At 42.0% G+C, this 20,906-nt stretch overlaps 1 protein-coding gene across 5 annotated transcripts in view; it reads left to right on the forward strand.

Moving 5' to 3' along the window:
* Positions 1-5,199: 5,199 nt before the first annotated feature.
* The window catches only part of EPHA7 (EPH receptor A7), a 165,728-nt gene continuing 150,021 nt past the window's right edge, over positions 5,200-20,906 (forward strand). For all 5 annotated transcript variants that reach the window (XM_064707273.1, XM_064707277.1, XM_064707274.1 and 2 more), the window contains exons 1-3: positions 5,200-5,502; positions 9,520-9,584; positions 13,792-14,461. In XM_064707273.1, coding sequence (XP_064563343.1) covers positions 5,406-5,502; positions 9,520-9,584; positions 13,792-14,461 — 832 coding nt within the window. In that variant the 5' untranslated portion in view covers positions 5,200-5,405. The remainder of the gene's footprint in view (positions 5,503-9,519; positions 9,585-13,791; positions 14,462-20,906) is intronic.

Genomic DNA, 20,906 nt, shown 5'->3' on the forward strand with positions numbered 1-20,906 from the left:
CATCACTACACTTCCTGGATCTAGAGGTGAAAGCACTGGAACTCCTGCCATTGCAATCTGTAGTTTCTCTTTCAGAACTAAATAAGGGTTATTGCATCTGTTCTTTTATCCTTTCCCCTCCTACCTCCTAACACAGAAGGAGGATTGAGAGAAGAGATGCTTTCATGCTCTTTCACAGAAGGAAATTGAGAGATTGAGACTGACTGTAAGAGGAGGTAATATATGGAAACAGGAAATCTACTGGGTCTGATTTTTCACCTCAGCTGGGCTGAAAGAAGAATCTAGGACCGTCACAGATGGAAGTGATCAGATGTCACTTGTGCTGAATAAGAACAGGAAGATACTAACCTCACTGGAGCATATTGCTAGAGTTTATCTGTCACTTACAACTAATTAACTAAAATACAAATTAGCTGCCCTTATGGCCAGGCTCTTCTGTTCACAATTTTTAGTATGACAAACATCCTAGGAAAAATTGAAGCTTTAAATCTTACAAAGAATTGAAGTCAACAAGGAGCTTATATGTGCAGATACTCGTTGTTGCCTCCAAACACAAAGACACTCTCTTAATTCATAGGGGAGAAAGGCAAATTATCTCCTTTCAGAATATCTCCAGATGCTATCACAGGATGATGGCACTGGCTTGTCCTGTTCGAGCTTCCCAGGGGAAGGTCTGCAGCACAATGTGATATACTAAAAGACTCTGAAGAATGATCAACAAAGAGACAGTATGCTCTCCAAAGGCTCTTGTTGCTCAGTAAAGCAGTTTCCAAATTCAGGTTTATCAGGGGAAGCAGTCTCACAGGACCCAAATGCACCATGCTTTTGGACTCTCTACAACTCTGCTCTTGTTCCTCAGGAAAGGCAAAAGCTTTTTTTGTTCACTGTATGTTTAATGTGAATTTAATTTGTGCTGTTCTATTTCATTTCCATTAAATGGCAAGATGATACACCATCCTACCTCTATTTCTGTATTTCTCAAAGTGTATTGAAAATTCATAGATTTGGAAAACATGATCTATGTATCTATTTAGCACAGTACAACTTTAAATCTCCCAAAAGAAAATTTGACAGTGAATTTTTATTACCATTCTGATATAAGTAAAGACTTTAAAGTGTGAAGCTTAACGGCACTATTTTTGATTAGAGTTAACTAAAATAGTTTTTAAAAATCCAAAACCAAACTGGCATTTTAACTAGAAAAAGAACTTTTTATATGAGCATGCTTTTCAAAAAAGCCAGTCCCTATTCTCTACAATTTCTTTATGAACCAATAATGTTTATTTAATACATTGTCTTCTTTACTATAATAGAGTTACTCTGACTTTTAAATCCACAAGATTATCTGAAATTGACAGTGTATGAGAAATCCATCTCTGGTCAAGATTTGGAATGTAGGTGCCATTACATCTGTAAAACTAAATGCATAGTCTGATATAATGATTTATTATACAACTTACAAGTGAAGTGTCACAAAGACACCTAATTTTATAATAAAAAGTATACAAAAAACTGACACAAACTGCACAAAAAAAGTGTACTATGTATTTAATAGAAAATCTTGTGCATGGATAAAAACAGCTCAGGGATTAACTAGATTAAAACCAAAAAATCAGGGTTTAGAATATCTTCTTTTATTATTTACAACTAATTTCTTCTTTTGCTACTGTAAAACAGAGTTCAAGGATTGTTTTCTTTTTTTTTTCAAAGCTAGTCTTAAGGATCACTTTTCTGTGGACTGAACCAAGACTCAACCTGATTTACAGAAATGATGTCTGAGGCTAACCTTCAACAGCTTTTTGAAACTATTGAAAGGTCACTTCAGTGCTGCACTAAGTCAGAAAGAAAGAATGAATGAATCCTGCAAGAAGAAAATCCGTGAAAGCAGAACTTTGTAACAACTTTCAAATTATGCTCATTTCCTTACATACGCTTGTGTAGCCCTTTAATCCCGTATTTCTTGTGCCACAATTTCAGACCAAGTTTTGGTGAAGACAGAGTTAGTCAATTTTAAGGACGAGGAAATTATTTAAGTATTTTTCCAAAGTCTGGTTAGAGCTTTGCAATTCAGCATAGAGATGCTCAACTAGCACGAAGTTAGTTCCAGCATAGCGTAGCTTGGTAACGTCAAGAAAATCATTCTAACTACAAGTAAAAATAAAAGAATCTGGCCTACAGGAGAAAAAGGACAAAACAGAATAAAGAGACCATCTTGGATTACATTGTTTTTTCCCCATTAACCATTTATTTTGGTGGTACCTGAATAGTAACACATTGAATTGAATGAAATTCCCAATTCCTTTTTTCCCCACCTTTTTTCTTCTTCTTTCTCAGAGGTTTTGTTACCAAATCTGAGGATTGCAATCCATTTAGCCTGAGTATTTTTGTTCAGTTGTATTATATCTCTTTTCTGTTTTTCTTTGCAGAAAATCTAACACAGCTGGATGAGATGCAATACAGGATGTGAATCCTACAGAATACAATGAAGTATTAGAAAACACTACAAATAAACAGAGAAAATGGGATAATCAAATTCACTAAAAAAGATTTCAAATTCTTCGTCAATTTCACAAAGATTTAATGTGTGAGAAGCACAAAACAACACCCCCAACACTAACAGACACTCGGTGTATATGGAATGTTTTGGTGTAACAGAGAATACATCGATGACTGTTTTAACAAAGCAGTACATATAATAAGTCATCTTGATCTTCATTTACAGTTATCAGGAAGACAGGGAATTTAAAATGGATTGAGGAAGAGCAACATAGACTTCTTTTTTTTTTAATCTTTTATTTAATTTTGTTATATGCTCACACATCCTTTGTGTGGTTTACATATAAATGTACATAACTTTGAGAATCCTTGCATATGTGCATGATCTGATACATATATCATACACATACAATATTAGATTGTATAAAATAGTACAGTATAATCTGTATAAATGCAGGTGACATTAAAAATAATTGTCTAGCCTAATAATATATGCAGGACAGGAAGACACCTCGTTACCATTTAAACCTTTCTCCTGTAAATATTTCCATTCAGTAAGTTTCTACATTTTTATAAACATAGTCATTCAAAACCTCAGTGCAATTTTTTTAGTACATTCTTTGGGGTGAAAATTGTCTTTTTGGCTTAGTGACATAATAAATGCTAGCACTTCATGCTAGGAAACTGTGGAGGACTAACTAGGTTGAAGACTTCCTACATCTTTGTTAATCACTGTTACAATATATGCAATGTGAAAACTAACTTCACCCGTGAAAATTTGCCAAGAAGTCACAAAATCCCTGAATGTATTTAAAACAGCCTTTTAAAAAGAAGATAAGCCTACTCACTGTTCTGCACAGCTCCCCTTTCTAAGTACACATGCATGAGGATGGGTATGACAGACGGCAGAGGATGAGAAAACCAAGAGTCTGCACTATGCCTACACTTATCATAGTATCCAAAGTATCAACAGAACATTCTGAATGAAACACAAAAACTGTCATATTCTAAGCCATATTAATTATTCAGCAAGTGAAAGAAATACAGCGTATTTTGGAGCCTCTCTCTACACCCTTCTCGGAAGTCACAAGGAGCCCGCAGGGAAAGCGCTCAAAGCCCGGACTATGGTGGCTGTTTATCCGTCAATGCTGAGCACTACAATATTGCTATTATTTGTAGTAGTAATTCTAATTTTGTCTTATCTACCTAAAGGTTCCACAAACAAACCTCCCCCCCAACTTAAATTCCCATTTATGGCATAACATTTTCTATATGAGGCTCCGCATCTACGCAAGGCGTGTTTCAGATTCTCGCACAATCTTGCCACCGAATTGCAGTTACACCCCTGCCTCTTCACTGCCTTCGCTTGCCTCCGAGACGACAGTCACTAATTCTGTTTACATCGCAGCGTCTATCCTTCGAAAGGACACGACCATGCACCTTTAGCAGCACAAACCGCGGTCCATGCCGCTCGGCACAGGGCCCGGGGAGGTTGCGCGGGACAGAGGCGGAGGAGGCAGGGGCCGAGCAGGGGGCGCGGAGCGGGGAGCGCAGCCGGGGCCGCCGCCTCTCGCCTCTCGCCGCGGGGGCTGCGCGGCCCCGGCGCGGCCCGGGAGAGGAGCGCTCGCACCGAGGCCCCGCGCTCCGCTCCGCGGCCTCCTTCGGGGGGGAGCGGTAAGTTCTTGTGTGTGTCCCGCAGTTGTTTCACTCCGAAGGAGCGAGGCGTGGGTTTGGAGAAAGGAAAGCGGAGGGGTGGGGGCGTCATGGATCCCCGGCAAAAGCTTTCCCGGTCCGCAGGATGAGCGCTGACAAGAGAGATTTGGCAAGTTCCTCTCCCCCTCGGGTTTCACTTTTTTTTCTTTTCCCTCCCCCTCCTATTTGTCTCATTGTTAGAGGATTACACGCGCTTCAGGTTACACCCGGAGAGGGCAGGGGGGAAGCAGCCTCCCTTTCTCTCCCCACACAATATCTATAATGCCATTAACCTGTTCTTCATATTTGGGGCAAACCGGAGACACGGGGCGGAAAACACGAACGCAGCAGAGGGAAGGGATCCCCAGTGATGTCAGCCCCGAGGAACTTGGCTGTCGTGGCAGGGCTGTATCGGGGAACCATCCCGCAGCTTCTGCCCAAGTTTCCCTTTCTGTGGCAGTGACCCAGGTGCGCGCTCAGCCCGGCCATGGGCGGGCACCGCGCAGGAGCAGCGCGGGGACCCGCCGGTGGCTGCTCGGCTTCGGACAGAGGCCGGACCTGGCCGGGACCCCTCTCCCTCGCTACCTCGGCGGCTGCGACACGGGAAGAGCACAAGGAACCCTAGGAGAGGGATACACGGGTGTCCCCTCGCTCGCAGGACGCTCCGGGCAGGCGCTCGCAGGCGTGCGGGACAGCGCCGGGAGCCGCCCGAGCTCGGCGCCCCGCTCGCACCTCAGCCCCTCCGTCCCAGCGCTGCAGCCCGCGGCTCCCCGGCACCGGCAGACACCCGACACCGCCGCGCGCTCATTGGCCAGCGCCGCCGGCCACGCCCCCCTGGCCGCGGCGACTCAGGGGGCGGTTCGGCCCGCCGACCGCCGATAGCTGCTGCTGATTGGTCAGATGGCGCCGTCAGTCACGTTGAGGGACGGGCCGCTCCACGGCTGAGGCCCCGCCCCCTCGCCCTCATTGATATTATCGGCGAGCGGCGCGGGCGGCCGGGCTGCAGTCGGGGCTGGCGGGCGGCCGGCCCGGTGCGGGAGCCGGGCAGCGGCGCGGAGGCGGAGGAGGCGAAAGAAAGGCAGCCTGGAGGGAGGGAGCGCCGAGCCACAGACTAGCACAGCAAATTCTCCACCGTCCTCTAGCACCCACCAAGCGGCGGCAGTGGCAGTGTCTAGGAATAGAGAGCTAGAAATATAAAATCACCCCGCTCCTGCACCATGGCTTTCCAAAGTAGGCTCCCTTCTTGGATTATTTTGTGCTCCGTCTGGCTGTTCCGCTTTGCACACACGGGGGAGGCACAGGCTGCAAAAGAAGGTAAGGTGATGCGGAAAACAAAAAGTTTGAGCTTATTTATTGCTTTTGCCCACGAAGTCTGTTTGGTGGCTCAGTAGGGGACTTTCCTGCCCCTGCCAGCTGCTTATCAGCCCCCCTCTCAGGAAAAAAAAAAATAAAAAAGACTTTTTAGTGAGATGGGAGGAAGGAAAAAGCACGGCATTCGCTGGGGGCTGTGCGTGTATATGTGTGAGGGACCGGGACAACTGCCTTTGCTCCCAGGAATGGGGTTTGCGAGGCATTCGCACGTGATGGGAGGAACGGTGCTGGGAGAGCCCCCGGCCCGGGTATCCCGGGTATCCGTGCCGGGGAGCGTCGCTCTCCCGTGCCAGCCCTGCTCCTGCCGAGGAGGTGCGGGGAGGGCGGCTTGCCTCGCCGGTCGCTGGGCAGGGCTGAGGGCCGAGTTCCAGGGCTCGGGACGCTCGCTGGGAGGCAAGGCAGAGCGCGGGGCTGGGGCTGCGGGGCGCTCCCCGCCGGGGGCCTGCAGCGCTCCGGCTCGGCGGGGCCGGGCACAGACCGCGGACAGGAGCATCGGGGTGCACTTTGGCACGTCCCAGCCGTGCAGGCTAGATATGTATGTAGAGGATACATACGGCCCGGCTTAGTGTGCCTGCAGTGTATGTGCTCTCCCCTGGCATCGCTGGAGAGAGGTTTAGGGTTCTTACACTATCTGCGTAGCACAACGGAGCTTCCCCATTCTCGTCAGTCCTATACTGGTATCTGTGCAAGGCGCACCCCGCACATTTGTTTCCCCCGCGCACGGAGACAAATCAGTCAGTTTTGTATCAGAGGCTGATGGAGGTGTTTAAAATCAATTCACAAAGCCCATCTGGGAGTCTCTTTTTTCACGCTGAGAAAATCCGAAATGATTTAAAGGAGCGCCCTGCTCGCGCTTGACAGCCGAAGGCGAAGGTCCGTCTCCATCTTCGGGGGGGGATGAAGACACGCGCGACATGACATGGGAAGGGGAAGGCAGGGCATTTTCGGTGCCTCTGCATATGTATGCGTTTGGGGTTCCCTCCCCCCCGCCTCAGCTGGATGCGTCAGTATTTTTCATTAAACCTCTGGCATGCAATAAAATATCATTTGGCGCTTTAAAAAATCCCTCAATTAAAATGTATTCTGCCCTTAAAAGACGAAGTCGATGGCGAGATTAGAGAGGGAAAGAAGAAGGAGCCTTTCCGTAGCAGCATTTCGAAAGTTTCTTCGGAGGGGCTGTGAAGCACAGAAACCCTCCCGCGGGGAGCACTAAGCAGTGGCCGTGGGGTGGGGAGAGGAGAAGGGCCGGGCAGTCGGACGGGGAGGGTGCGGGCTGCCTGCCCCGCTCTGCCCTTCGGCGGGCTTGCTCCGTTCTTGGAGCTACGCCGGTGCTTCCCACTGGTAGCCTATCCCGGCTTTTCCTGTGTTATACGTGGTGGGTGATTTTATATGCATCTATACCTATGAGCGTGCGTGTATAATGTCTGTATATTCGGGGAAAATCACCTAGCCAAAGGAGGGTTAGGAGGGGGCGAGCGGCAGACAGGGATTGATAGCGGCTACCTGCTGCAACCGCAGAAAACTCTCGCGGAAAAAAGAGCGAGTTAAAAAAAAAAAAAAACAAAAACAAAAACAACAAAACAAACCCAAAACAAAATAACAACAACAAAAAAGTAACTTTGCAGCTTCACCGCCGGCCCCGCCGGTGGTGGCAGCAGCCCCGCCTGGTTTCCTACCCCTCCCCGCTGGGTACGGAAAAGGGATGGGAGGGGTAAAGGGCTGAAAAGTTTTCCGAGTTTCCTTTCTGTAGCTCAATAGAAGCCGCGGTGAGATGCTAGAGAGGAACGGGGCAGGGTCTGTCTGTCTCTCTAAGCGAGAAAGTGACCGCGGTACCTGCGGAGCCCTCTGCCAGCGGCCAGCACCCTCGGGTCCGGCGCGGACACGGGGAGCGGGCTGTCTGTCCCTTCGCCCCGTGCCTGCGGGAGCTCGGGGCTCCCTTCTGGGGCCGCTGTCCCGGGCGCTTCCTCCAAAGCCGCGGCTGTCGGGGCTGTGGCGGGGGCGGCCGCGGGACTGGCTTGCGGCTCGGTTGCCAAGCTCCGCTCCTCGGCGCGGGGGCGCGGCCGCCTGCGCGCAGCTCCGCGCAGCGCCCGAGCCCCAGTGCGGCTCCGCGCGGAGGCGAGAGGCCGCTGCTCCTCGCCTGCCGGAGCCCCGCTGAGCCCACTGCCCGCAGCCGCGCTTCGCCCGCCGCCTCTCCGCCTCCTCTGGCGCTCCGCAGCTCCCCGCGGAGGGAGCGCGCAGAGCCCCGGTGCGCTCCCCGTGCGCTGCCTGCGCGGGAGGCTGCGGAGCCCCCGCGGCTGCCGGCGGGGGGCGCGGGGCGCGGCGCCGTCCCCCGCATCGCTCCCCGCGCTGCTGAACGAGCCGTGACAGCCGCGGGTCGCCCCGCGCAGGGAGCAGCCGCTGGCTTGGGATGCTCTTCCCCGGTAACTCTGGATGCCAGAAGGAACGCCACGATTTCTTTACAAGGGGTGTTTGCTGAGCAGGGGTTTCTGTGTTGGGGTTTCTTTTTGTTTGTTTCTTTGTGAGTTTTCTTTTTGTTTGTTTTGTTTGCTTGTTATCTTTTCTTTCTCTGATGTGCTCACCCGTTGCTACGTGATGGAGAATTACTGCCAAATAAAAAGTATAATGAATTGCAGCCGTAGCGTGCTGGTGCTGAAACGGTTAAATTTTTGGTGGTACCTTTTTTTCCAGTACCATTATAAATGTTCTTGTTTAACAAGCCGCCGCATACACCACCTGCTTTTCTATAGAAAGTGTTACAAAGTAAAGCCCCTTGAATCCAACTTTAATGACATAAGCAGGTAATCTTTCTAGAGGGAGACTATCAAACTTCCTTAATGAGTAGTTCCACTTCATTACTGAAATACAGGCCTTGAAGCTACCTTTTTGTGTTCAGCTAACATTCTGTGTATTGCTGAATGAATTTTTAGGCATCTTTTTAGTAATTCACTGTAATTTTGTATTAAATTCTCCTTGGAGAAAGGGCCAAAGCTAGAATTAAAACTGTTTTGTTAGACCTGCAAAAGTTGCTTCAAGTTACAGCCTTAAGTCACACATCTAAATATCTTAGCGCAGAAATGCTGTGTATGAAGTTATAAATAGCCTACTAGCTAAAGGTATATGGAGTAGCTTCAAATTAGCTTCAATGCTACTAAAGAGCTGGTTTATTAGGCTGTGATTAACCACTTTTGGAGGTAGGGTTACATTTAGCTGAAAATAGTTGTGGTGCTGCTGGAACTGATGTCTTTCTGTATATAAATGTCACTATAATGTGAAGATTTTAGGATGCTATTACCATAAAGTGAATTAGTCTGATTTTGTGTATGCGAGGTGTGAGGTAATTGCAGAGTCTTTTATTTTCTGTATTCCTGGTCGTCATTTATTTGCAGAATTATTGCTATTACCTGTGAAATAAAAATACTTGTGAAAGTATTTTCATTTTGACACTCAAAAAAGATCATTGCTTTTTCAATGTGACTCTCAGCGAGGTATAGACCGGTCCTGTATAAAACAATTTGGAAATGTGTTGAAATGTCTGTGTGCTTTAAGCTGATTGTAATGACCAGCATATGGAAAATGTCCTTATGAAAAAGGAGAAGGAGGGAGCATGCATCTTAATGACTGATTAATAGCACTTCAGAGCACTAAAAATCCCTCACTTTGTTTTAAGCAATGAAATTGTAAAGATTTATGTATTTACTCTTATGTATAAGCAGATAGAGTAAAAGCAGATATGTGTATCTGCTTATATGTGAATGGTAGAGAATCATTTGTCTGTTTACAAATAAATAGCTAGTTGGTGTTGCAGCTAATTTTTTTAACAATAGGAAGAAGAAATATTAATCCATACAAAAATTATGTTAATTCTATCACTTTTTAAAATTTGTCTTTTGTTCCTTAGTTTTAAATCCCCCTGTGTTATGTTTAACAAGCTGTGGAATTTTTTTTTTTTCCTTTTTTTAGTAATACTGCTGGACTCTAAAGCACAACAGACAGAGTTGGAATGGATTTCCTCTCCTCCCAATGGGGTAAGTACTGCAGGCAAAACTTAATTTCCTAAAGATGAGTAGTCAGTTTATCGAAGCAGTTGAAAGACCTGTTTTAAACTAGTTCCCCCTCATATTTCTCTCAGTAATCCTACCAAGTGTTTATGGCTTCTTCATTTTTAGAATGAAACTTCAGGTTACACTGTACAAATGTACAAGCCAATTAAAAACAAGTGGCTCTTTGGAAACTTTTGTTACTTTTTTGTTTTTTAGTGTATTTCTTTGTGCTGTACAAAGGATTACACTGTATATTTGTAACACAGTATTTTAAATCACTTTTTTTTCTTCCCTTACTAACAACAGATCTGCTTCTGTGTGGAAACTTTCTAAAAATATGTTTTTCATTTTCTGTAGAATGGGTGATCATAAATTTGTTTACGATGTTTTCTTTGTAATTGAATAGCACAGATTGAAGTGCTCTAAAATAAAAACATTTATACTGCAGATGTGTTTGAAATGACATTCCAAACTTGAAACATCCCCAAGCCTTGAGGAGCTTGATATCTGGAAGTAGGCATGAATTATGTGGTTAAGGCCACCTCCAGCTTGCGTACAAATTAATATTTTGGCCTTCTATTAAATGTACCATTGTAAATTACACCATTATAAAAATGAGACATCAGTTTTATTGTCTTATTTATTATATATGTAAAGTTGGAAAATCCTGCTTTCAGTCTGAATTAAAAGTGTTATAAAACCTTCCTCAAGCCTTGAGGAAGAACATTTTCAGAAAGATATAATGGATATATTGTCCTATCTTAACTCAGTCCTACATGAACTTAGTCTGACAAATCATAAATTACATGGACAGTTCTTGCTCATGGAAACAGTCTTCCTGAATCTATTGTGATGCCTTGCATGAACAAGAACTTGGGGGATCAGTCCCTTAATCTTCAGTTCATTAAGAAATCTGGAGCCAGAAGAGCGTGAAGTGTGAGTAGGGATATAAAAGTGTAACAAATCCTTTAAATAAGGAGAATGAAAATGTGGACGTGTCTTTCGTTAAAAGCAAGACTGTAGTATCAATACAAGCATAAACTGGGAACTAATCTAAGGACTTCAGAGGGAATGTAGCACGGGCTCAGTGTGTATGATGGCCAATACCCTCAGCATTAGTGTTTTGCACTGATTAAAACCTTTGCCAGAGGTGGTTGGAAGATCACCTTGGTGACACTTATATTAAGCTAACCTGTAGATAACGAAAGACATGTCAGCACGTGTTGCACATCATCATACTGAAAGATGAGAGTCCAATTCAACAAATAGTGAAAAGCGAGTTTCAGAGGTAGAAGTGAATTTCAATCACAAATTAAAAGTGAATCAAAACTAATGGCTAGATTTGCATGTGTGGAAGTGTTCAGAAAAAGTTGTCTGTGAATTAACATAAAAGTACCATTTTAATAATGTAATTTTGAAAATAAATGTTTTTATAATTTTAATTACTGAATTATTTACTATGCAATAAAGACTTCATGGGAATGAGCACAGAAAATTTTGAGAGAAACTACTGCTTAATCACAGTAGAGAATATATCAGTCAGACACTCGTTAAATGCCTCATTCAACTGCAAATGCTACATTTAACGCTGTTAGGATAACGAAGAAGTTAAAATACCATAAATTGAAACCAATAGAACAGGGCATATTCAAACAGATTTGCATGTATAGCACCATATTTTGCAGTAAGACGAAGAAAAGTGGAGTTTTCTTTCTGTGAAATTGTTCACTATAAGAACTTCAATGAATGGTGACCTCACCTGCCATAGGTGAAAACATCTTGAAGTAATGATTTTTTTTTTTTTTTGCTGCAGACACTCTGATTGCCTAATTGCATGAAAATCACATTTCCCTAATTTTTTTTTGCTTTGGCAAAATATGGAAAAATAGTTCCAGTCCTTAGTGCTAGGGATTAGAAAAAGTAGTGGTTCTTGTGTGAAATGTATTATTTCCCTTGATTGTAAAATAAGAATCTATTTGATGCCAGCTAGTCTCACGTAGTAGGATTTCGACTCTGAGAAAACTCATTTGTGTTGTATTACAAAGACTAGGTTGATTTTGTAAAGTGTATTTTATTTGTTGCTTTTTTTGTTTGTTTCAGTTTGTTGGTTTTTTTGAGGAGGAATGGGAATTTGTTTTGGTGGAGCAGTCTACATCAAAACTCAAGGAGACAGATTCTGTTGTGTGGTGCATGAGAGTCACTTTCATGTCAAAGATGGAATGCATTGTCTTACTGAATACCTCCTTGCAGAATCTGGCTTTGTGTTTTAAGGGAAGAATGCTTGCACAAGATAAAATATAAAACAAAAAAAAAAAACCCAAACCATCTCAAAGAAACCTCAAAGGACATAGCACTACTTGGCAAAATTTTAGGCTTTATGCCTTTTTTGTCATCTTGATGGGATTTTTTTTTAATGGGGAGATGTTTTTTATTATTGTAATATAGCCAAAACCCTCTCAGTCCAGGGTCCTGTTTTTTCTAGCTCTTATAGAGGTGAAAGAAATTACTCATTCAGCTCTAATAAATCTGTTATGAAGATAGACATTCTTTTGTTCAGAGGTTAATACTGTTCCATATGCAATCACTTCAGTTAACTCCATGAGCATTTAATAATCTATTTCAATCATTTAATTCCATATGCATATAATATATAATACTGTATATATCTCATCTTTATTAACTGTAGGTCCTTGAAATGCGCTTTGATATTTACAACTTCTGTGCATTTCAGCATCTGCAGCTGTGATATATTTTGTGGTGATAACTTCCAGCATCAATTCAGCCACATCTGTTTTTTCCTGAAACAGACAACAACGTGAAAATGGTCTCATTTGCTGTCAAATAGGCTTGCAGAGTAATGTGCACTGTGTGGCTCCTGATCCGGGAAGCCAATGCCTTCCGTGCTTGGTTGCCGGCATGAGGAATGTCAGTGGATGCTCTCTCCTGCAGAGGTGCCGACTATACGAGTCCCACAAAGCACTTAAGCATGTGCTTACCATTAAGCTCATAAGTACAGTCACTGATCTTAAGCGTGAGCTTAAGTGCATTATTGACACAGGGCCAGAGGGCTGAGTGCCATCCGGAGAAGTCATGGCTGCCTGTATCCTGGGGTGACGATAGCTCACCCCCCTCCTCTAATTTACTACAGCTGCAGTTTCTGCAGGCACTGAAATGTTACAAGAAATGTGAAAAAAGGTGAGAGAGGAGGATTGTTTTGGTTACACCTGGGCAGATCTGCCTGGTTGATTTCAGTGGAAGGTTTGCCATTGCTGGAGGTGCAAATTCCCACGCTACCAAAGGCTGTTAAAGACTCTGGGATTGTTAAAGGCTTACCAGCTCGTTACACAGTTGGTAACCTAAAGAGAGAGAATCAACAAAACTCAGGCTTTGAACCAGAGAGCTTTCAGTCATACAGGTTGTTTCTAATTCTGTATGTAGTCTCATGGTTCATTGGAACTACCAGCTAAATGAAGTTTGCCCCTTCTAATAAGCTTGCAGCCCCTGGACAAACAGTGGCTTACTTACATTTTCAGTTTGTAAATAAAGCAGAAGGTACACTGAAAGAAAGGGAGACAACTAAACTGTTTTCTTTCAGATTTTTAATTCTGTCAGTTTTCTCTTGCCCTCTTTCTATGCCATTTCGATCACATAGGGGTGGGAATCATCTGACTCGTGTTTCAGGACCTGATCCCATGCTTTCTGTACAACTGCAAGTTTCACTGGAAGCTTTATATGCATGAGTTTTATGTACTCTAATGCTAAGCAATTTCAGTTTCTAAGACTTCACTGACATTAGGTTTCTTTGAAAAAGAAGTTGCCTCCCTCCTTTTGGTCTTTGCTCACTCCATTGTGACATTAAAAAACCATTGGGACATTAAAGAAATGTGTGTGAGCGCAGGGTGAAATCAGAACCTGGTATGCTAAACAGCGTTTCCTGAATCTGCCCCTTTTCAACTGTGCCCATGATATGACAATGATTTTTAGAAGTTGTATGTGGGAAAGACATGAAGGGAGAGAGAGCCTACTCCTGCATTAATATATATTTTCTTCATTTAGGTGCTTAACAGTATTCTTAACAACTTACTGTTAAAAAGAAGGGAAATGTGAGTTGTGCGAAACTTTTTTAAATACTCAGTAGTTACAACTGATGACATACTTCTTGTTTACTACTAACTGTTTGTTATCATTTTAGTGGGAAGAAATTAGTGGACTGGATGAAAACTACACTCCTATACGAACATACCAGGTATGCCAGGTGATGGAATCAAACCAAAACAACTGGCTTCGGACTAACTGGATTGCAAAAAGCAATGCACAAAGGATTTTTGTAGAACTGAAATTCACTCTGAGGGATTGTAACAGTCTTCCTGGAGTTCTGGGGACTTGTAAAGAAACTTTTAACTTGTATTATTATGAAACAGACTACGACACTGGCAGGAGTATCCGAGAAAACCAATATGTAAAAATAGACACTATTGCAGCAGATGAAAGTTTTACCCAGGGTGATCTTGGGGAGAGAAAAATGAAACTTAACACAGAGGTGAGAGAAATTGGACCTTTGTCCAAAAAAGGATTCTATCTTGCGTTTCAGGACGTAGGGGCCTGCATTGCTTTGGTCTCTGTCAAAGTCTACTACAAGAAGTGCTGGTCCATCATTGAGAACTTAGCTATTTTTCCTGACACAGTGACTGGCTCAGAGTTTTCCTCTTTAGTTGAAGTGCGAGGAACTTGTGTCAGCAGCGCGGAGGAGGAGGCGGAGAACTCGCCGAAGATGCACTGTAGCGCGGAGGGAGAGTGGTTAGTGCCTATTGGAAAGTGTATCTGCAAAGCAGGATACCAGCAGAAAGGAGACACGTGTGAACGTAAGTAAACCACAACTTGCTGTAAATTGTAGGTCACAATCTACCAGATTTTTCTGTTGTGTTTTTTTTTTTTATTTTTGCTTTTTTTAAAGAGAAATGCATCATCAGTCTGCTTTTAAAGTCTTCAGATCCTCAGTCTGTGAAGTTCACGCTGGTTAATCTAAATCGGTCAGTCTGTCTGATTATGAAAATCACTGGTTGCGCAATGCAGTTTTAAATTTAAAGAAAAAGGTTGAAGTCGTAAGTATAAAGATAGGTTCGGGACTAAAATTATTAACTGATTAATGTGTTTCTTGTACCTTTTGGTAAGGCTGAGTAAATCATACCTATGGCAGAACACTGTAGCAATCACGTCAGGTATGAGTAGGTAAACAGTTTGTTCTTTCACATAATTATAAGGAAGCTAAAATGGATGTAGTAGACAGAATGGGTGTGGTTAGTAAGGGGAAGAATATACCCAAAATCAAAACCGAGCTAGAGGTTTGTGTCAAGTGTGTAAAACTAAATGCAAGACAGATATTTCAAATAGAATATAAAATTTTCAGAATAAAGTATGTTATCCTTTCTATTATTTTTTTTTTGCACAAAACTCACTCTAAATTTTTGGCTTTCAGTTGAATCATTGTGATCATTTTAAAATACTAGCAGATCAGAGACTTGCAGTACAGAGTTGTACTTCCTGATTCAAGACTAATTCAGTTAACCATGTTTCTAGAATTATACTTACCCCTAGCCTTGCTGTTACTGGGGCTGTAGGCATAAGACATTTCTGCTTAGCATGAGAAAAAGTATTTTATTGTCTTTACTTCCAGTGAGAACAAGAGAATCTGCAGTTTGTTTGGTACAAGATCTATCATTTTTATCACAAGATAATATAAGGAGTTCTATCGCCATATGTTTATTGCAAGATAGGCAGGTGTTTGTTGATGAGAAATACTGTAAGTGAACAAGTGGAAGAGCCCCCACAGATCTGTGAAGAGGAGAAATTTACATCATCTCAAAAACAAAGCTGGCAGTGCTCACTGAGTCTGAGGTGCCTCAGTCTGATGAGGGCTTCAAAAACTGTTGAGGATTTGGGACATCCTAAAAAAAAGTAAATGAGTCTCTTTATTAATAGTTTGTCCACATGAAAAAACACAGTTCTGCTTTTGACGAGTTCCTATGAGGAAATTCAGGAGAAGGTGAAGTGAGTGGAGTTGATCTGAGGTCTTTGTAGCTCCACACAAATCTTTCATTGTTCTGTTGGGAAAGGATGAAGTCTTAAACACTGCAGAGGGTGATCTCATTAGGAGTAATTGTAATGTGAAAAACTGCCCCGGCAAAACTGTTCAGTAGACTTTATTAGAGGTCTGTTAAAAATATTAAGTGCTGTGTTCCGTGGAAGTCTGTGTTGAGGTTTTAGATTTTTTTTCTGAGTGACTGATTTTTTTCCTTTTTTTAGTTAATTTGCTCTTGATTACAGACCTAGTTATCTTTGATGTAATTAATATACTAATTTTATTTGACTTTCAATAAGGGAGAGAAAATATCCCCAAAAACCTCCAGTGTATATAAGGGGGTGGGGGACATGAGCTGAGTGAGCATGACAGGGATGGATAGAGAAGAAATTGGTGTTTGGTGACTGGAATTCAAGTAACCTGTTTTTTGAACAGGCTTCTTAATTTCTAACTGCGCTGATGTTGACAAAAGAATTAAATGATAACTTGTACTTGAGCCTGGTGGCGTGCTCATTTGCAAGAACATTTCCTATTTTTGGCTTGCTTCCAAAGCAATCGCTAGGAGAACACACTACTCTGGAAGCAGTCCAGAGGATCATTTATGGTATTTTTCCTCTTTTCTTTCAGTGATCCTGTTAAGAGTTTCAAAACAAACTCTGGCCCCATATTGAGGCAGGCTAATGTGCTGGAGAGGGAAAAGGTGGTGGGCAGGCGCTCGTGGAGTGCGCGTGAGGCGGCAGCTCCGAGTCAGACCGATCTGGGTGACGGTGGCACACGCTTGTAATTGTGTCTGCGTGTCCTGTCGGGGCTCGAGGATGTTATTAAGTATGATCAGCTATGTAGTGACCGATAATGCAGCTGGCACACTGATATGGCGTCTGTTTTTTGTGACAGATATTGAGAGAAACTTATCTGTACATTGACACTAATGCAACTGGCTATCTGTTACTGTCGAGCTGTGTAACAGATCAAGAGGAAGCAAGTTGGTGTGTGCTTCCTTAACCCAGAGCTTTTGTAGCCCTGTCTGAGGGCTCACTTCTGCAAATACTTTGTACCTGGCATGCTGTGTGACTTCTTTGGGACTACTCAGGGCAGAAAGTATTGTGCTCTGTCAGGATGGGCAGACGTCTGTGATTCTTCTCTCACACTTGCTAAAGCTCTGCTGAATTAGCACAGTAGGATTGTCTTTTAAAGATACAGAATAATACCTTATCTGTTGTAGCAAAGGCAGAAGTAGATGACCACATTGTAGTTCCAAATATCTCTTCAGCCTGTAACTCAGCAGGGATTTTCATTTGTGTTATGCTAGCTTGATTGGCTGTCTGTGATTGAATAATGTGTTCCTTTTGCATACAGGTCCTCTCCTGTTTGTGAAATTTATTGAGTTCAGATACTAAAACAATTGAATTTTGATTTATACACAACTCTGCACTGGATGCATTTATTTTTATTTTTTTTAATGAATGTAAGTAACTTGTAGTGCTTGGAAGGATAAGGAAGAAAACAATAGTGAGTGGTGAAACACGTTACCTGGCAAATAAGGTCCTCTGTGTTCCCTCTTCATTGCTTGATCTTTCAAACTGAATTTTTGTTTTTTTCTTTTTCTTTTTGGATGTACACCGATTACTTCTCACTGTACAAGTGCCAAAGAATCCTTGTGACCCCAGTGGTCTAAAACATACATAAGAGAGCCAAATTTCAGAGAGCTCTCAAATGCAATTTATAGCAAAATCTTAAAGCTGTGTGAAACAAACATGAGGAAACCGGGTGAGCCTCTGAACTTTCAGCTGCAGATTGTTTTGCTTATGTACAAGGAGACTCTTTCCTGGGTGTTGATCTTAGGTCTGATGGTGTGTAGCACTAGACTTAGGTGTGGAAATTGTACATTTTAAATGATAATCTTAAAGAGTACCTAGCAGCAGTACCAGAAAGGTACTTACATGTATTTACATCTTCTAACACTATGTATTGCATCTATTGTGGAAAAAATCCCATCCAATCAACCAAAAAACCATCATCCAAGAAACCATAAAAACCCCAACCACAAAAAGCCAATGGACTTCTCGGTAACTGTGGTGGATTCCCAATAGGTCTAGCTTGGACTTTTCTCACAGTGGAATTCATTTGATATGTTATGCATGTAAAGGAATACACTGTGATCAGTGATTGATATTTGAAGGTGAAAATAATTTTATGAGAGCTTCTACTAAAATGTATTTTCCATCTGTTTCATGTTAGTTGGGGGTGGAGAGGGAGAGAATTAAATTTATTCAATCAGAGCAGTAGAGTGGTATTTCAGAAGGTATGAAGCTTCTCTTAATATTACTGAACTGAGAAATTGCATAGATCACTGGGCACCAAGTCCAAAAAATCAAATTCCTAGGGAAAGCCAAATGGATGCATTTTACTGTTAAACCTATTATAATACCGTATGCATTAGCAGTTGTTTTATTGGCCTCCAAATGAGGAGGGGATTATAGCTATTTGCACATTTTGTCTTGGTGAGGTAAAAAGGGAGCTACAGGCTTTTCTTTCCAAACTTTGTCAAGTGCTATAAGTTGTGCCAAGGCAAGCTGCATCTGTTCCTTCTCTTTTTTCTTTTTGGGACAAACATTTTATCTCTTTGCTTTGTGAGATATTACTTGATAACAGATCCAGAAACTGAATTTGCCTTATGTGCAATGTATTTGTGGTAAAGTATGTGTGGTTGTGGGGTTTGTTTTTCTTTGGTTTTTTTTTTTTGTTTTGTTTTTTTTTTTGTTTGTTTGGTTTTTTTCCTTGGTTTTCATTTTTTTTTTCTTTCTTGTGTGTTTTCTTTTTAATGTTACTCCATTTAGGAGCTTATGTGCCACACGTTTATTAATAGAGGACAATGAATTAAGATGGGAATGTGAATAAGTTGTAATTAAAACAAATATTACTATGCTTCCCAAAAGCCCAGGTTGCACATATTGTGAATTGGGTGTAGAGTTCAGCTTAGGGTGTGTGTCACAGATGATGTGGGTGACCTGCAAATTAAGTAACCTATGCTGACATTCGTGCATTTTCAACTTGAAAATTTTTTGCTTTGTGAAGATCGGGAAAATGGTAGAAAACTTTTCAATGGCATTTATATCATCAGGACTTTAAATGTTTCCTCTTTTGAAGAAGAGTTACCTTTCTTCCATTTGCTTCCAAAATTACTCTAGGGAAGAGAATGTAATTAGTTTCAGCTAATTGAACCTGAGCAGAGAATGAGGGTATCTCTGTGTCACTGAGTCTTGTCATTTTCTCAGAAGCCCGTAGAAGTTCAACACTAGAGCATCTATCTCCTTCTCTTTTCATTCCCTAACATATTAAATAACCTTTCTGTTCCTTTTTAAAAAAAGGCCAGTGGGATCTGATATCAGGCACTACATACAGCTGCATATTAACTATTTGATTAAAAAAAAAGTTTAAAAGGTAGGTATCTTTGCAAAGGATCCTAGCAGGGTTCAGGAAAATAAACTAGATACTTTAAAGTGAAAGTAAGCCCTTTTAGCTAGATGGTCAAGAATTACTGAAGATGCTTCTAGCATAAAATAGCTTTAATTTCTGCTTCAAGTCCCCTTTTATAATTTGTAGAAAGTTGAATGTTTTGGCTATCATTCACCTATAGTCTTCTGACTTCTCTTCTTGTCAGGGAGGTGTGGTACAAATATATATTTTCTTGCTATATCTTCCTTTCAAAACAGTCTAGTGTTCATAAAGAGGATGGTTTTTACAAGTTTATTTGTCTCTCTTATGTAATTTGGATTTCTTTGACGTACTTTGTTCATGTTCTTCAGCTGCTTTCTGGATGTGAAAGCACAGGGGATAGAAAGGGAAAGGAGGCTACGTCCACTGTTAAACATGTTCTCTTTGGAAGTATTTTCCAAATGAAGTAACACAAAATGGCTGGTGGTCTGACTGGTCAGGACTGGCCATTCCCTGAAACAAACTGATGCCTTCATGCTTCATAAAATCTGTTTCAGGTCTCTTTTGTGTTGTCTTTTGGCCCTAAGATACAATTGATTTTATGTAGCATTGCTTTGCCTGAAGTATCTCAATTAGTTTGATAAGTCTGATTATAGGGCGTCATAGTTTCGTGATACAACATTCTCTCCCAAATGTGACAAAGAGATGGGAGAAGTAAAATGATGAGAAATCAAAGTGATAAGTAATGAAGGCAGTCAAAACCATCTAGTTTTCATTGATAATGCCATCAGAGTGATCCTTAAAATGAATTAACTGCAGAGCTACTGACAGGTTTAGTTCCCAATAAACTAGTAGCTTTGCTCCAGAAGAACTGAAAGAGGTGAAATTGAAGATGCAAATGGTCAATCAGGAGCCCACATCCTAGAAGTGGGGTTGTTGGATAATGGAATTGAATGTAGAGCTCTTTCTCTCTCCAGCCTCTTCTCCTCTGCCCTCTGGCCTGCCCCTCTTCCCAGCTTCAGCTGTCTCCAGGAATTAATTTTAGTTTTGCATTTTACTTGAGGTTTGATGAATACGAATTTCTTCAACTAAATTTGCTGCATGTCTGTTGTTTGGGTTTTTTGGTCAGATCAACTGCTGTGCACAGATTTTGAAATGAAAACAAAACCAGCAATGAAATTTAAGAGAATTTTAGTAATGTCTCCTTTAGTTACAGGAGAAGCACTAAAACTGTCTGTTTTACGGGTCTGGGATGCCACTGCTGAATTAGCTACGGTTGCTCAACAGCTGGGCCATTAACTCCTTAGCCATAAAGTGTATCTGCTGTTTGTTCTAAATGAAGCTTTAGTTGGTATTTAGAAGTGGAATCTCATCCTGTCAAGTCTGTTGCCCAAAACCATACGTTTTGCTTCTGAAACAAACTTTCCTGCCCAGAAATCTTTTGTGAAGGGTGCAATAGGCGTCTAATGGCTTTGCTATCGTTTTCTAAGTTTGCTATGTTTCTAAGTATAAACAAATTTTCCTACATGAAAAAGAATCTGCTTGCTTGGAAATTCTGAGAGGGTTTTTTTTGATTTGTTTGTTTTGTCCAGGGTTTTTGGTTTTGTCCAGGGTTTCTGTTAACCTCTCAGAATTAGCCACTAAAAATAAATCTAAGTATTTTTCAATTTCTGAGTACAAATGGGAAAAGTCACATATAATCCTCATTAGGAGTATCATAGGTGTACATGCATTCCAATGAATATGACTATTAGCTTTTTAAGAAAAAGTGAAGTAAAACCCATCCCGAAAAC

This window comes from Zonotrichia leucophrys, chromosome 3 (assembly GCF_028769735.1).
Source record: "Zonotrichia leucophrys gambelii isolate GWCS_2022_RI chromosome 3, RI_Zleu_2.0, whole genome shotgun sequence".
Classification (NCBI taxonomy): Eukaryota; Metazoa; Chordata; class Aves; order Passeriformes; family Passerellidae; genus Zonotrichia; species Zonotrichia leucophrys.